The 17252-nt window shown below is 38.2% G+C and overlaps 1 protein-coding gene across 1 annotated transcript; it reads left to right on the top strand.

The window, feature by feature from the left end:
- The first annotated feature begins 2882 nt into the window (after positions 1-2882).
- LOC145787156 (solute carrier family 49 member 4 homolog) lies at positions 2883-17163 on the top strand. The gene is made up of 13 exons (XM_082598884.1): positions 2883-2900; positions 3389-3431; positions 4431-4571; positions 7779-7886; positions 8161-8224; positions 8799-8938; positions 12691-12784; positions 13251-13386; positions 13806-13937; positions 14013-14080; positions 14944-15077; positions 16063-16242; positions 17051-17163. Exons 2-13 carry the CDS (start codon positions 3401-3403, stop codon positions 17161-17163), a joined length of 1341 nt encoding a protein of 446 aa, XP_082455010.1. The 5' UTR covers positions 2883-2900; positions 3389-3400.
- The last annotated feature ends 89 nt before the right edge of the window (positions 17164-17252 follow it).

Genomic DNA, 17252 nt, shown 5'->3' on the forward strand with positions numbered 1-17252 from the left:
TACGGAAATGACGATTTTACCATTTAAACTAAGCTTACAAGAGAAAAATAAAACGTTAAATAGTACGGTACAATTATAAACAATACGAATAAAATAGTACCATAGCTATCTAAATACCACAACAGACAGGAAGCAGCGAAAGACTATATCAGTCATCGAGTCAGCTGCTTCCCAGTTCTTAATGTGACAAATGTCAAGCATCGGCAAATTACGTTGAAACAAGATAGGCTGATGTTCAGTAATATTAATGAAAGAAAAAAAAATCATGTGCTGCTGCGATCCTTAAGTGAAGTCCTGTGGTTTTATTCAAATATAAACTTTATTCCGGGTGATTAAAAATAGGAAAAACTTTTGAAATCAATAAACTCTTGTAGCAAGGGCGTTTAAACTTCAGTGCAACCAAGAAAAGTTCAAGCCAATAAATAGTTCAAGGCTACGAGTAAAAACATTTTCAGTAACAGTATCACAATACAAAAATAATCACAATTTAAAAAAAAAGGTATAGCCTAGACCTATTGTTCTGTCATAAAAGAAAGGCAGTGGCTATTTGACCGGCGCCGGTCTTTGAATCTGAAACACTATTTGACCGTCATTACGTCATTGTCCAGTCACTTTTTTTCTTTTTCTCTTTCAAAGCAAAAGATGAGAAGCGCACATATAAGTTCTGAATCCAACCATTTTATTCAACTCGTTATGTGGCGCGTGTGGTACGTCGCCGCTTCCTATTCTAGAGGGACTGAGTTCGATACTACCCAGAAGCGTTCTTTTTTTTTAACTAAATTTTGACCCAAAGTGCATTTTGTTGAGAGCAAAAATGTATTGCTTCGTTCGGCAAACACGGTCACATCAATCAATCATTTTATTTTTCGTCATTAACGCGTCCGGGACGAAAAAGATACTAACTACAAAAATCGATACATATAGACCTCCCAGCACGTTAATGAACGGGAAGACGTGGCAAAACCTTGAAAAGTTTAAAACGTGCCTGAATTGAAAAATTATGTAGGCTAGGCTATATACCGTATCAGTAGTTAGCACGGCCACAATCGGAAAATTACCCAGAGAAATTCTCAAATTCCAGCAAATTAAAAAAACTCTAACTTTATTACTCACATTTGAAAAGACATAAAAAATAATTAAAAACTGACTAAAAAATGCACTTCGTGTCAAAGTTTAGTTTAAAAAAAATAAATAAAAAAAAAGAACGCTTCCGGGTAGTATCGAACTCAGTCCCTCTAGAGTCGGAGGCGGCGACGTATCGCATGCGCCACGTTACGAGTTGAGTGAGATGGTTGGATTTAGAAGTTATATGCGCTTCTCGTCTTTTGCTTTGAAAGATAAAAAGAAAAAAGTGACTGTATAGTGACATCATGACCGGTCAAATAGTGTTTCAGATTCAAAGACCGGCGCCGGTCAAATAGCCACTGCCTAAAAGAAATGGCTGAGTGACTCTCAGTGGTACCTGTTAGGCTGCATGAAACTAGCGCAATGTGACCATATAATTTGACAAACAAATTGAATAGAATGTAAATGAGAAATAATTGAGTGTAACCGAATAACACAATAGGTCAATAATGTTTTCTTCAGACGAAATTTCAATCAATCAATCAATGTTTTATTTGCTCATGGTTACTTGTTAATTCAACTACCCATATAGTTGCTTTACATCTAGCCTACTGCAAAGGCTTTGTTAAAAAAACGGCTTACTGGTAACTTTTCAACTGTCTTTGTAAACAAGTATTCTTTAAATATGCTCTATGTAACATTTGCTAACCGTCTTCTGTAGCTCATTGTACCAGCTGCACTACAAAACTTTCTACGATTTTAAAAAGAACCACATGTTTAAAGCACTACAAACTACCGCCCTGGTAGTGTCATAAGAATAAGGCAATCGCTGCGAGCCTTCATATCCCCTTCTCTAGATATCCCTATGCAACTGCAATTTAGAAAAGCCAGATTTTTGGCCTACAAAAAGGCTATCTGGCAACTCTGCATTTGAACCTTTCTTTATTGGCAGTGTTGCCAAATATTCTTCAGATTTCCATCACGGCCAGATTTGGATGTCTATGACCTTTAACCTTTTAAAGTGACAATATGAACGATGTTGTTTTTTTCAATATTTGGCAGAAGTCCTATCACCTGTAAAAAAATTAGGTTCTTACCTAACCTACTTAAGCAGTAATAGGGCCTCAAACATGGCCAAAAATAAAAAAAATTGTGCCCCCCCTGCAAACCCCCCCAAACTAAATGCTTTATAACTCTCGTGTTTCTCAATAAATTTCACTCGAATTTTGCAGGTGTTCATCATATAGGATAGTGAAAGAGTGTGTAAAATTTAAGTAAAATTGAAGAGGTTGAATTTCTTGACTGTGTAAATTGACACGCAATGGCCCAATGGTAAATTTTCAAGTGGCTGGTGGCAGATCAAGCTCTCGTCAGATTACATTCTAATTTTGCAAGTTTTCCAACCCCAAGCTAATAAAATTTTTATAAAAACGTTTTTTCAATCCACCCTAGTGTGCGCGTCTTGGACGATGAAACCAATGGCGGCTGCTCTCCAATAGCCTTCCAGTTTAATCAACATGAAAACCTCAACAAATGACACCCACCTTTGCAGACCTAAATAAACTCGGAAACAAACTACAGTTCACACCCTTTAAGCCGCAGTTAATAATTAACTAGATATTTGCACATATCAAGTCGTCACTGTCATGTTATCGAAATGCATTTTGCAGTTGATCAAATAGATACAACCGATAACATGCTCTAAATGCACAGTCGTTGCAGTAAAATAGACTCTGTTCGTTATAGCCTATCTGAGTAGAGTGCTCTGCACAGAAATGGAAGATTCATGTGATGATGAAACGTCTTCACAGGTTTGTCTGATCAGCAAAATCGAGGTAAACTTAACTTTTTGTTTGACATTTTTTGTTTCTTTAACTAGCTTAGGGTTTTTATGCCTATACTACAAAAGTTAAATTGTCTTCACTTTACAAAATGTCTCAATTTGTTGGATGAACAGAGGGCGTAAAGTTTTTGACGTCATAGCCTATACAGTTATAGCCTACATCGCTTTTTGTTAACCTCACCGTTTACCTAACAACTTTAAAAAAAAATCGATTATTAACTCTATAAAGGTAATTCAAATTCTGATCAGTTTTCTTGTTAAGTTTACCACTTGCGCATTTCAAGCTTTATAAGTGTTCGTTTTTTTGAATTAATCATTACACAATAGCCTACACATTACACAGCCAGAGCTAACTTACTTTGAAATATTTATTAGGTGGTTGGTGATGCAAAATTTTAAAAAATATGATATCGATCATCATCATAAGATCAACTAGCCTACAGCGAGTCAACTTTTACAAGTCATTCAAAAATTTTACAGGCAAACGATCAAATGCAAACTCCCACCAGTGGATCCGATAAAAGTAGGTGCAAATAGCCTATTGCTTTTTTAATAGCGAAAATGTTGGAGAGAACTGTATTATCTTCAGGTTACTTTAGTCTAGCGATTTTTGTTGTACCGTAGCTTAATTTAATAACAACGGAAAGTAGTTTTGAATCCGATACAGAATGTGATTAAACTTCATTAAATTTTGGTGCGCTACTCCTATAAAAATTTTCAAAATTTATTGGCATTTCTGTCATTAACCTGTTGATGACAAAATAACAATGTCAAAGTAAGTTTTATGAAGCTGACTATTCTGTAGCAGACATAAAATTTGCCAAAGCGTTTTTTGTCGTAAGCTGGTTGTAAAATCATTACCTGACGATGTCACAACCCGTTATGTCGCCTTGCAGATGTTGTAAAATGTGAAGAAGTGTGACTTGTAGAAAATTTCATCTAGACTGTAAGTAAGCTATAGGCAGTTGAGAGGATATTTTGAGCCGAGTACCAATAAAATCTTTGAGCCCCAAATCAAGATATTTAGAAGAAAATGCACTGCATTCCATAGTCCATACGCTGTGGCTTCTTAATGTTCCGGGCTCCTTGAAAAGTTTCAGGGCTCGGGTCCGTATCCAAAAGTAGCCTACCTTCTGGACTCCCTATCAAAGCTACTGCTAAAAGCAGGATAAAGGTGATCCGATTCCGATACTTGATTCCGTGCGTTGGAGTTTATGATAAGATTCTCGTTAAACTTAACCTGTAAACAGTAGGCCTAAGCATCAAAATCGGCAACGTTTTGCAGATAATGACAAATCAGGCTGTAGTAGAGTAGGCCTAGTAGATGTTGTAGGAACTTTTTCCTAAATTTTGGGTGACTTAGTTTTTGTTGTTTCAGAATTGGCGTTTGACGTTTCGTCATTGCCTTCAACCGATTGTAAAATTCAATATCAAATCAACAATTGACATTCTATAGCCTGTGCTGAACTGACTATTGAGTGCTACATGAATGTACAAGATTAACTTCTTGAATGTATTGCAGCTAAAACAAGTTATCAAAAGTACAAACGCAGATGGTATATTTTGCTTCAAGTTTCTTTGCTCAATTTCATACAAACGGCGATCGCGGGAACATGGAGCCCAATAAGCGTATCCGCAACAGTGGCTTTTGGTTTCACTGAAAGTAAGTTTTCTATCATTTTTACTTTAGAAAGGAGGGCTGTGGAGTCGGGCAAAAATATCGACTCTATCTCCTTGGTTTATAACTGGCCGACGCCGACTTTGGACACGTTAAAATTTCTCCGACTCCACGACTCCTACCATAGTCCTGTAAAAAAGTTCTTTTTTAATGTTTTAAAGAAATACTTTTTGTTACGCACGTTCATGACTAAAGCTTTGTAATGTATCCTACCTGGACCGGTCTTTACAGGACTCGCAAATCAGGGGTCCGAATATCGTCCGTATGTTTTAACAACAACAACAAAATCATTCTTTTCATCAAGTTAAATACTATCCAGATGAAGTCGATATTTAATATTGTTTGATGAAAATTTTAATTTGGCAGTAGAAGCAGCATATTTTTTACTTCTCGTGAAAGATAAATGACAACAAACCAAACTTGCACAATGGTAGTGAATAAAATTTTATGAGAAGTTTTAAAAATGACGTTAAATATAAAGGCAGTTAATTAATATTGATAAGTATATAGAAGTTAAAATAAGTGTTACCGGTAATAAGTAATATGTACTTAACTTCATTAATAAGTATAAACAAGTTAAGTAAATCAAGTTTCATACTGTAGCATACTTTGATGTATTACTATTACATTTTCGAATCCTTTTGATGCAAAAGGTTAGCCTACATCACATGGCATACCGTATTTTAAATTTCTTATAGCCTATTCATCAGTAGGCTAACTTTTATTAATTTTATCAGAGGTTGTAGCCCAATAGCGTATTTAGGGGGGAGGATAAAGGGCGATGGCCCCTCCTAATGATCAGGTAAAAAAAAGTAAAAAAAAAATACAAATTTTGCAAAAAAAAAAAGTTGCAGCGCAAGACGTACCGTAATTGCTTGGATGATTCATCCTTCGCAACTGTGTTGCAAGACCTAATAGTAAAGGTCCCATACTCAGGTACTGAGCTTTGGGGAATGAGAAGATAAGGTTCTCATTATACTAAGCCTTCGGCACTAAGGAGAGTAGGGTGGCCAGTTCCTTTCTCTCGGCGGCCTTTACTTCAGCAACTACGCCCACCCAATTTATTACACCCTGGGTAGAGGTGAGCGGTGTTTTTCAACAACCAGTTGAAGCCGGGAGTCGAACCAGGATTGCATAATTGGAAAGCCAATGCCTTATCCGCTGCGCCATCCCACCCACCTGCAAGACCTAATAAGGGGCAATAAGACCTAATAAGACCTAATAAGGAGCAAGACCTAATAAGGGGTGATAATAGGCTTTTTCATCAACTTTTTGGCAAGGCTTGCTCAGTTTTTGGCGAAGAAATCCGAATGTCCCTAGACAACAACATCGACCTAACATTCCAGCTGAAACTGCGAAGATCTATTTCAAACGAACAGTTTTTCTTCCTTTTCTTGACAATTGCGGTACTATACGACAGTTTATCGAACGACTATTGATCGAACGATAGTTAATCGAAACGACAGTTTATCGAACGACAATTAATCGAACGACAGTTAATCGAAACGACTGTTTATCGAAACGACTGTTCACCGAAAGACAATTTATCGAACGACAGTTAATCGAAAACCTAACCCTAACCTAAAACCTAACCCTAACCCTAGCCCCTAGCCCCTAACCTCTAACCCCTAACCTCTAACCCCTAACCCTTAACCCCTAACCCCTATTAATCCTAACCTTTAACTCCTGAGTATTCCATTGCATATGTGCTTCGTCGTTCGATAAACTGTCGTTTCGATAAACAGTCGATCGATTATTCTTCTTCGTTCGTATGAGAGGTTGTTTTTGGACTACATTTCATTGGGGTCAAAATGTCCGGGCATTCTTCGAGCAGCCACTTGATTGTAGAGTCCTCCAGCGTTGACAGGCCAACTGCCCTTGGAGGAGTAAACGTCGGGCAGTGGTATAGGATGTGATCTGCTGTCTGTTCCTCTGCACCACAGTTGCATGCCGCAGATGTTGATAGGCCCCATTTGTGCATCAAGTAAGAGAAGCGCCCTACACCCGTGCGGAGGCGATTCGGTCGATAAACTGTAGTTTCGATAAACAGTCGGTTCGATGAACTGTCGTTTCGATGAATTGTCGTCAGATAAACTGTCTTTCGATAAACTGTCGCGTCACGGACAATTGCATGGCACAAATTCACGAGAGATTCAATCAGCACTGCTCGCTAGCTTTCAAAGTCAGCACATTTCTGCCTTCATTGATTCATGAAGATAAGGACTGCCCGATCGACGAGATGTTCGATTTCTACCTTGAAATGCTGGATGTTGAACCAAGCAATTGCTTTGCAGTTACTATTGAATTGCGAAAAAAGAGAGCGAATTGGCTTGCAGTTTCTGTGGATAAACAACCTGCGACTCTTGTGGATGGCACTTATCTGATTATCATAAATTACTTCGAATCTTTGCTACGCTTCCAGTTACAACTGTCTCCAATGAGCGATGTTTCAGTTCACTACTACTGCACGATCATGACCGAGCCACGTTTGGATGGTCTAGCTCAGATGTATTTAAACAAGATATTGTACTCGAGTATGATGCAGTCATTGATATATTTGCCAAGCGCAGCCATCGCATTAAACTGTAAATTGTCATGGTGAATAGCCGAGAATGTTCTAAAGGTGTTCGAGGTCGGAAGGACTAACTTATTGTTAATGTTCTGAAGTGTTTGATATCTTTTGTTGGTTCATTGATTAGAACAGTAACTTACTTCTGCGGATTTGCTCTTGGTTTTGGACCCCCTCCCCCTATCTGACGGTATTCTGACGGTTTCAGCTAACCCCTTCCCCCTGTTCTGACGCATCATATGACATTTTGGTATACCCCCCCATATTTAAAGGGTCAAACAAGTCTAATTTTAACCCAAGTAGAAAGATTTGAACCAATTAACAGCCATTTTCACCAAATTTGAGCTTTCTGTGCGCTACCGTTGATACTACCCGGTGTGTATTACCCCCAAACCCCCATTGGCCTCCAGCCACTGAGTCAGCCGCTACGTGGCTGAATGACACAAAGTCTTGCTCCTCCCTAACAAACTTTCTAAATACGCCACTGTTGTAGCCTACTCCAATAGTACAGAAAAGGAAGTCGGACAGTTGTAGGCTAAAAATCTCATTTGAGTAGTTTATGTTCGTATAGGCCTACTCTAAACTCTAAATAAGTTTTAATTATCGTTTACTTTACATTACAGGGGATTTTGTTTTACTAGCAGATTGGGGAGTTGTGGGATTGTTAATTTGTCTTCCTTTCTACATGTGGCTGTTAGTAAAATTTGGATTACGTACAACCATTGTTACAGGTAGGCGAGATGTGCTGTTTATAACTACAGCAGTTACTGTACAATTTCTTGACTAGCTGAAGTTTCTTGTACAAAATTGTGACATGCAGTTGCGTATTTTGGCTAAGTCTGTTTAAATTTTTAAAAAGAGGTTTACGAAAGCAAAAAAACAACTTAAAACAATTAATAGGCTACCCAGTAGCCTACACAAAGTCGTTCACAATGGCTAGTGTCTAAATTAGGCTACAAAACATGGACATTTCGAATAGTTTAAAAAGCATCAATTTCCTTTCAGGAACGCTGTGCGTCTTTATTGGGAGCGGGATACGTTGCCTTCCAGTGGGCAGTGGGCAAAAATAGTGAGATGAAAGTCTGTAACTAACAAAACAGTAAAAAAACTTGTTCTCTCTGACAACTGGGTTATATCTGCATGCTTTTTACGTAGGGGCAATCTTTTAACTAGACAAAATATTTTAGAGGTTCTTAACCTGCAAGTAATAGGCTACCCCAAGTAGGATAATTTGGGGTTTTCCAGGGGGTAGCCTAGTGAGCAGGACAGAGTAAAAATTAATTGTTACCAGTTTTTAATCAAAGTTAATTGATTTTTTGTTTTAATATTCCATTTAATTGATTGCAAAACAGCAATTAGTACAAACTGAACTAATTTTATGTTGTTTGAAAGATTACGTCACCATTGCATCATTCTGACGACTAGAGCAGAGACGAAGAAAGACCCTGTGTGACGATATAGTATAGCCGCTACACTTTACACATGGCCTAAGTATAGCCTACCACAGCACAAATGCTTATAGGCTACAATATATTAGCTTAAAATGTTATTACATTGGATAGTTTGTAGTGACTATAGTCTCAAGAAGAGCCGATGATGTCATCTTGAAAATGTTGTTAACAACAAAACCTTATGTATTTCAGTGCGATTCACGTCGGACAGTTCATAAATGGCGTGGCAGGCTGCCCTACCATGGCCATTGGACCTTTCGTTTCAAACACTTGGTTTCCTTTCAAAGAGAGAGTCCTGGCCACTGGAATCATGACTGTAAGCGGAAATTTGGGTATGGAAAATAAATTGTCATTATAATATTAGATTAGGTATGACTGTTCGAAATGAATTTTTGGTCGAAACTAAATTCTTCACAAATAACAACATTTCGATCGCTAAGAGATCACGCGTGGACGTCGCTTCATCGCTGTTCATCTCATGGCGTCAATCTACAGATTACTCATCAAAAGTGCTTGTTTTCTAAGGAAAAGTAGAACGAACAGTATCTTGGTCTAACAAGCCTTTAAGCTCCCCGGGGGCCAATGGCCTCCGAAACCGGTCCGAAACTACAGCGCCGGTAGGCCATGTTTGGTTGCCGGCTTCCACAAGCCAACATTTCTTCACTCCGTTGGTAGTTAACTTTTTTTTACTCTACTCGCGTTCGTATATCAAGCGTTCTTTCTCCACTTGCGCTTGTACGTGAAACTTTTTTTTCTTCACACGATTGCAACCTTTTCTCACAAACATGGCAAAGTCTCTCACACGGCGACGAGAAATATTGATGATGAAATATTTGCAAGAAGGCTGAGAGTCAACCAATAAAAACTCGAAGACTAGCTCTAAACTATACTTGGGAAGCAGTATCTACGTTTGAGAAACGAAGTGCGGTCTGTTGGGTGAGGGAAAGCGCTTTTTGTTGTAATGAAGGATTTTTTTTATCTGGGCTGCAGGCGCAAAAATTTTGTTGCCGAGAAGCTCTAGTGGGCCATGCTTGGTCGCCGGAAAAATAAAAGGGTTTAGACTAGAGGCTTGTCGAGGAAAGAGTAGGGCAGTAGCGCACCCAGAAAAAAATTTAGGGGGGGGCTAATTCAGTAATGTCGGCCAAGTGATTTGCAATAATAATGAGGGTGACAATAGGCCAATAGGCTACCCAGTACCCATCCCTTTGATTATTTAAAGGCACTCACGGCCCACAACCCACCAGCTGCCGATACATCAGGATTTGTTCTCTCAATCAGTTTACAAGTTGGCCTATAGTGAACTCCATGCTACTAGCACCTTCAGCATCCTCATTACTACGTCTACTCTCGCAATCTTCTATAGATGTCGACTTTTTTCTCATATAGGGGAGAGTGGGGTTAGTTGGAAGACGGGTTAGTTGAAAAATGATCATTTTTTTAACTCTCCATAACTTTTTTAAATATTTACTGCAAACATGTGAAGTAGTTTATAAAAACACACAATCCATGTTAGTTTCGATTTGTTGAGTCAAGGTATGTTGGTTTAGTTGACAATTTTGTGTTTTCTTACTTTCGAAGTAAATTTTTTAGCGTACATGTATTTAAAAACATCTCATGCGTCGATATCGTTAAAGATAGGGAGAAGTTTTTTGGTGTGTGTCAGCTGTAAGTGTTCTACAACACTAAGAAATAAACAAATTTTAGTTTATTGCACCATGCTTGAATATTTTAGGAAAATAGTTTGTCATATGCTAATGGGGCTAGTTGGAAAATAGTGGGTGGGGTTAGTTGGAAAATGTTTTGATAGCGGTATGACCATGTAGTAGCCTATGTTACGAGTATATCGTCGTGGTACGATAATAAGTAGTATAAGTTCCAATGTACCTGTTTTAAGCAGACATACATTGTAAAATTTTAATTTGAATAACTTGGAAAGTGCTATATAGGCTATGCAGCATCACAAGTTTTAACAATGCGTTTATTAAAAAATGTTTTTCCGATGATTAGATGTACAATTTATTGCATTTTGATTTTAAAGCAAGTAAACATATTTGCTTACAACCCCATGTAAATGTTTGTTGGTTGAAAAAAGAGTATCCACTTCATTAGTGGGCATTAAACTGACGTTTTTCAACTAACCCCAGGCATGGGGTTAGTTGAAAAATCAACTGTATGTTTGTTTATTTTAAATTTTCTTTTAAAGCTGAATTGATTCAATACTTATTTTTGGTTGTATGATAGAGGACATCATAGATGATAATTTAAGCCGCTTCAACTTGTCAGGTTATGCACCAATTGTTTTAAATTTCACTTAAAAAAAACTTTCCGACTAGCCCCACTCTCCCCTATGACAAAATAGAATTAGCTTTCTGTTTGCCAACACAAATAAGTGCGAAAACAACAACTAGCACGAAAGCAGTTTGAAACAAAACACTAATTTTGTAAACAGTACGGTAAATTTGATGTGGACGTTTTGCCTACTTACAAACTATTCAAAATTGGTTCGCATTTTGAACTAAAGTCCCAGACGCCTTCGTCTCTCTGCTCAAATTTCGTATACCGGTACAGTTTTACTTGTCCGTGTGATGCAGCATTGACCTACGGTAGCCTACATCGGTAGCCTATATGTCCACCAGACATTTGACCACGAGAGCATCTGAACTTTAAAAGTAGGCTTACACTACAGCCGTGGCCGAGTGGTTAGCGCGTTGGGCTCGCAGTCGAGAGCCTGCATGTTCGACTCCAGCCACCCGCACTTGCTGTTGTTTCTCTGGGCAAGAAGCTTAACGATAATTGCCTCTACCTAGTGATCGATTTCGAGTAATGGGTAGTACCAAATTTAAGTCATAAGTATTAAGTAAAGTAGATTACCGGAAAACAGACATTGCCGTCGGCTGCAGCGTGGGTCAGGTGTACGTCGGAAGGCGTACACCGATGCATAGCGCTCAAGTCCGCTTTCCCGCAATGCAGGATAAAGATAAACAAACAAACAAACATCAAAGACCATATCATAGATGTTCTTTTTGTACAGATCGAAAATTCTCTGCTGACTCATTCAAAATTTTACGCGAGGGCAAATCCCAATTTGACACCAAAATTCACGAAGCAGAGTTAATCAAACGCTACAATCAGTGGCGTAGCCAAGGGGGGGGTTTTGGGGGTTACAACCCCCCCCCCCCCCCCTTTGGCACACGTGTGACGTCACGATATTGAGAATGATGCTTTCAGTCTAAAAAAAATTGCCTAATTTTATACAAAACTGCATTAAAAGAGTGAGTTTTGCCAATACCAAACATTCAAACATCTCAGCCAGGAATTACCAACAAGAAAACATAAACACTTATAGTTTTATTTCCGAAAAATGCCGAAGAAAACATGATTTATCTTTTTGCTATGCCACCGGACAGCACCATTTTGCAGTAATATTCATACCCACATTTTTGTTGAAAATGCTCTCAGAATGCACCAAAATTCAAGTAATTTTTCAAAATTTTCTGGGGGAGGCCCCCCAGACCCCCCGCCGCTGGGTGTCGTTTTAGGCGAAAACCCCCCCTTTCAAAATTCCTGGCTACGCTACTGGCTACAATCCAAATTTAAACAAACAATTAACTTATTTACTGGAGGCGAGTCTATTCTCCTCAACATTTACTTGATGTAGGCCTAGGTATCACGTTCCCTGTGGTGCAATTTTTTTATAGTTATTCATGTAGTTGCCTTTTCCTAATGTAATTTTACCTTTAAGAAGTTGAAGTTTATTGCATTTTTATAAATATTTTCAGGTTATTTTCTGATGAGGGCTTAAGTTAAGCTGAAAAAGTTCGACTGTTAAAACTATTTGTAAATATGTAAAATATATTGTTCTAATGTTCAGCCCTGTTGTATTGTTGTGTCTTATTCATATCTTATCTGTAAGCAAAAGGTATTAATGGAGAACATACAAAAACTTCATTTTTGGTGGAGGGTTTGGTGGGGGCTTGAGCCCCCTTAGCCCCATGCTGGGTGCGCTACAGGAGTAGGGTAAAACATTCAAGAGGCGTTATTGCTATGCCAACAGTCTAATAATTTTGTAAACGTTGTTTCTAAGGTGGAATACTTTCTTTTCTGTTGGGACCAGACCTTGTCGAGCAGCCTCAAAACACAACTGGAAAAAATATTTCAAATAATGCAAAGGAAATCAGGTGACAAGTTTATCACACATAAAGTGCACAATTTATCACACAAACATAATAATTTTTTCTAAAAAAAATGTTGTTTTAATGTCCTTCGCCATTTAGCCCACTGTGCTGTGCAAAAACAAACAGGCTAGCCTACCCTATTTCAAACTGTTTGAGGCAAACTTCTTTGTCTTGATTTCGTTCTGAGTTAAATTGTTGTTTTGTTTTTCTACAACAGTAGCGCCAGCCCGCTATTACCCACCTCAGCGAAATATATTAAAAGTAACACGAAACATCATGGCAATACATTTGAGAGCAATCTAATACCGTACCGGTTACTGTAATGTTTTGTTACAATTTTTTCAAATGTTGATTTTTGCGGTAAAGTTATGACATAAGCATCAAGCAGAAAAACAAGCTAAATTGTTACAACAGCATTGCAATAAATGAAAAGAAAAGAATGTTAAGATCTTTATATTAAAAATTGCAGACACGAAATACAACTTTACTTGCTGATCGAGCTGGCAATAGCAACTCTTCTTTTTGTCATGGTGCTAACGTACTTCCCCAGCAAGCCACCATCACCTCCAAGCCGTAGTGCTGCAACAAACAGGCTTGATTTTATGGTAGTCTACTGTTAGCCTACGTTGTAATAATAACAATACTGCAATAATGCAACGTGAAAAATTGACATAGAGCAAAACATGTTTTTTGAATTTCCAAGTAAAATTTTTCAACAGAAAAATAGTAGTTCATGCAAAGGTCTTTCGCATTCTGAACTGTTCTTTTTTTAAACTTTTGTGTTAAGTGTGTTGTAACGTTTGAAACGGACAAGAAATTTTTAGGTTTTTCATGTATAGGCCTAAGCATCATAATCTACTATTAGTATTAGCCTAAAAGTGAATAAGCTACTTTAGTGGAAAGTTACAATCTAGAAAAAAATGTTCATAAACATCCAATTGCACGAGAAATGCAGAATGTTTGATTTGCCATAAAAGATGAAATACTCTCATTCCAGCTCTTGGTTAATATCAACATTTTTTAGACAGGAATCAAAGCTCTTCGAAAAAATGGAACGTACTGGTCTATGATCATCATGTTTTGCACCATTGTTGGCTCATATTACGCTTGGTCGGGAATCATGCCTGTTTTGTACGAAGACAAAGGAATATCACAAGTTAGTCAATGCCGCGAAAAGCTGTTGTTCTTAAATATGGTGTTTAAAAAGCTACCGGGATTTTTATTTTTACAGAAAACCATGGGAAACATTGGAACAGTGACATCAGTTGGAGGAGTTATTGTTGGAGTAATTTTGTCTTGGTAACTGACGTTAAGTTTTATTTAAAAATCTTTCAAGTAGCCTAAGCTGTAGTCAAGTTCAAGTAGCTTTGTCAAGGTTTAGGCTTGCTCTCACTGGCTTTATGCCAAGGGTTCTTAAACTTTTTTTAACGCGGACCCCTTAGAACAAAAATTTAGTTGGCTTGGACCCCCTTTGTGGCAATAAAATTAAATTGAATTGGTAACAAAATTTATGTTTTATTAAATTTAAGAAATAGCGAATGTAGATTGTTTTTCAATATCTTCGATTTAGTTTAATGAAGGAAGCTGCTGTTTGTCTTCAACAAGAACATGAAATTGTGGCTTCGCCTTTGATAGGACAACAGCAACACGCATGTCATCCTTTGCATCCAACCGGATCGGTCTCTTTGTTTTGATAGTTACCAAGGATGAAAATCCTGACTCACATGAATATGTAGTCGCAAAAAGGATTATAGCAGTCATGGCTCTTTTTACCAAAAGAGGATATGCTTGCATCACTGAACTCCAAAAATCGCCAATACTTTTGGAATTAAAAGACAGTTTTAATGAATAACGTAATAAACGTAACTACGTAACAAAAAAAAACAAAAAAACAGTAAACTACAATGCGATAACAACTATCCGGAAACGCCAAACTAGAAATCATCAGCGTTGTTTGAACTTAATCTCCTTTCTGTTGAAAACTGTATTCCATTTCTGAAGTTTTACACCAAGATTTCCATTGGGCCTTCATGGACCCCCTAAAACTAGTCCGCGTACCCCTTCCTTGGGGGTCCATGGACCCCGGTTTAAGAACCCCTGCTTTATGCCATGCTCAGGCTTCAGCCTTAATGCAACTAAATCTGACGCTCATTTACCTTCAGGTTAGCAGATCGGTTGAAGTTGTACAGAAGCATTATTTGGATCGTGTCCGTTATTGGCATTTATCTCGCGTGCCTGTACGTCATTGCTATGTCAATGAATTGGATACATGTTCCGCCGTTTGTATTCTCCACAGGTGAAGGCAACGTTTGAAAACAAATTAAAGTTGGAGCCGCGTAGCACAGCAAATCAGAACGTATAATTCAGCAGTAGCCTACTGACGTAGTAATACCAGAAGGTCCAAATCAATAGACTACGTGTCCATAGGCGTAGCCAGGGGGGGGCGAACGGGGCCATGGCCCCCCCCAAATTTTCAAAGTTTGGATTCCGAAGTTGAACCCTTTGTTGAAAATATAATATAATTTGTATAAATTTATATTGTTTTCCAAGACATTTGGCTATTAACACCCCCCAGGACTTGTTTTAGACACACAGAAAGACACCAATAAATTTTGCAAATCGTACATCGCGCAAAGTTTACGCGATTTACGCTTCTTTTAACTAATCTGTGGAAGCAATTTCAGAATCGCTTACTCTGTAGAGTTTTTGTGTAGCTGAGTTTTTTGTGTTCTCTAATTTTAGCCGCAGTTTTTGCCCGTTTGTGTGTAGATAAGAGCTACCTTTAATAAGTTAATAGCTGTTTATCTGCTAATAAGTTTCATACAAATATTACCCTGAAAGTGTTTCCAGAAAGCGTTATAATCCATTATTTAAGTGTAATTTTGCAAAAATAACAAAACCCCCACCAGCTTTATTGCTTCCCTTGCTTAACCAACCAGGATGCGCCACTGCACATTAGGTGGCGATGTCTTAAATCAAACATTTCGTCGTTCTCTTCAATTCATCAAATATTTGGCCCCCCCAAAAAAAATTTTCTGGCTACGCCACTGTACGTGTCTAGCAAAGCGTTTTACAGAACTTGCGTTGTTTGATTTATAGGAAGCAGCACACTGAACTAGGTGTGACCTCATCCTCCCGGACGATCAAGCTTACCAAGCCTACTATAAGAAAGGGCATTGGTGGATATTTGTAATTCAATTGCTTCTTCTTGGACGTAGCCTAATAGTTTCACTACAGTATCAGCTATACGACACCTCAGCAACAATGAATTTGCATTCTAGACGGATTATGGGCTTCCCTGGTCATACTTGGAGTTTTAGTTTACGGTGTTCAGCCTTTGGCTTATGAAATGACTGCAGACGCGGCTTATCCCATTGACGAAGGAATCGCGACTTTCTTGTTGGCCTGGCTTGCCATTCTTACCAATGTTGTTTTCTTTTCTACACTTGGTGCTATTTCGGGTAGGAATGTTGTGTTAATTCACTCGAAAACCAACCGGATAGCCTACTTGAAAAAAATCTGGCAAAAATGACGTAGCCTACCAGGGAAAGAAGGTAAATATGGACCACCAAAGCGAAAATTGCGATAGCCCTCACATATTAGCTTATTTTTCGACGACACCCAGTTTTTCTGATAAAGACTCTAATATCAAAGTAGCTAGAAAACCAAGACCGAAAACCTATCACTTCCGGCACAAACTGCCGTTAAATTTTGACCCTGCGGTGGCCTATAACTTATTAGCCTACACAGCTGCTGTGTAATATGGGCTACTCACTGTAATATGGACCACCAAATCTGTTAGATGAAAACCGGGATGAAAATCAACTGTTTCTTGTCTAATGTTGATTCAATTAACTATCCAGTTCTTAAATATAAGTTACAAAAATAATTTGTAAGTTAATTGAAAGATGTTAATCAAAACAACAAACAAATCACACAGGATAAAAGTTGATAAACAGGAAAAAAAGTTATTGTTTTTTTTATTTAATCGTATTCTTGCTGCTTTTTTTTTTACTTTTTTTCTAAATTCGTGCGGTCTCTCTGTTCATAAAAAACGTCCTCATAAAATTATCCACCCTCCCCGCTTCAATAAAAAGTCTGCAATTTGCAACCACTCGATCCATAATTTATCCGCAAAGAAAGCAGCTTGGCGTTGAGTGTTTTACGTTCAGCAGGATACTTGCAGATGTTTTAAACCACTGGTAGGCTACAGGCTCACCGTGTGTGACATTTTCATTTGCTCTGTTTGTATTGTAACTTTATTTTCAGATCAAAACGTAGCCTTCTACATGATGCTGGGCTGCATGTCAGCGGCGCTTCCTTTTCTATATTTCTCCCTTGATCAATCCATCACTAGAATTCAAGTCGATCAAAACTCATGAAAGTGTTTTCCACAGCATTGCGAGTGAACAAGTTAGTGTGTCCGCCTCTGAATCGGTAAGCATGGGTTCGATACCCAGTCGGGGGATAC

Source organism: Aplidium turbinatum, chromosome 18 (assembly GCF_918807975.1).
Source record: "Aplidium turbinatum chromosome 18, kaAplTurb1.1, whole genome shotgun sequence".
Classification (NCBI taxonomy): Eukaryota; Metazoa; Chordata; class Ascidiacea; order Aplousobranchia; family Polyclinidae; genus Aplidium; species Aplidium turbinatum.

Coding starts and splice junctions, on each gene's coding strand:
- LOC145787156 (XM_082598884.1), top strand. CDS start 3,401: ATGCAAACTCCCACCAGTGGATCCGATAAAA. Junction 13,387..13,805: donor CAAACAGGCTTGATTTTATG/GTAGTCTACTGT, acceptor AACATTTTTTAG/ACAGGAATCAAAGCTCTTCG. Junction 16,243..17,050: donor TACACTTGGTGCTATTTCGG/GTAGGAATGTTG, acceptor CTTTATTTTCAG/ATCAAAACGTAGCCTTCTAC.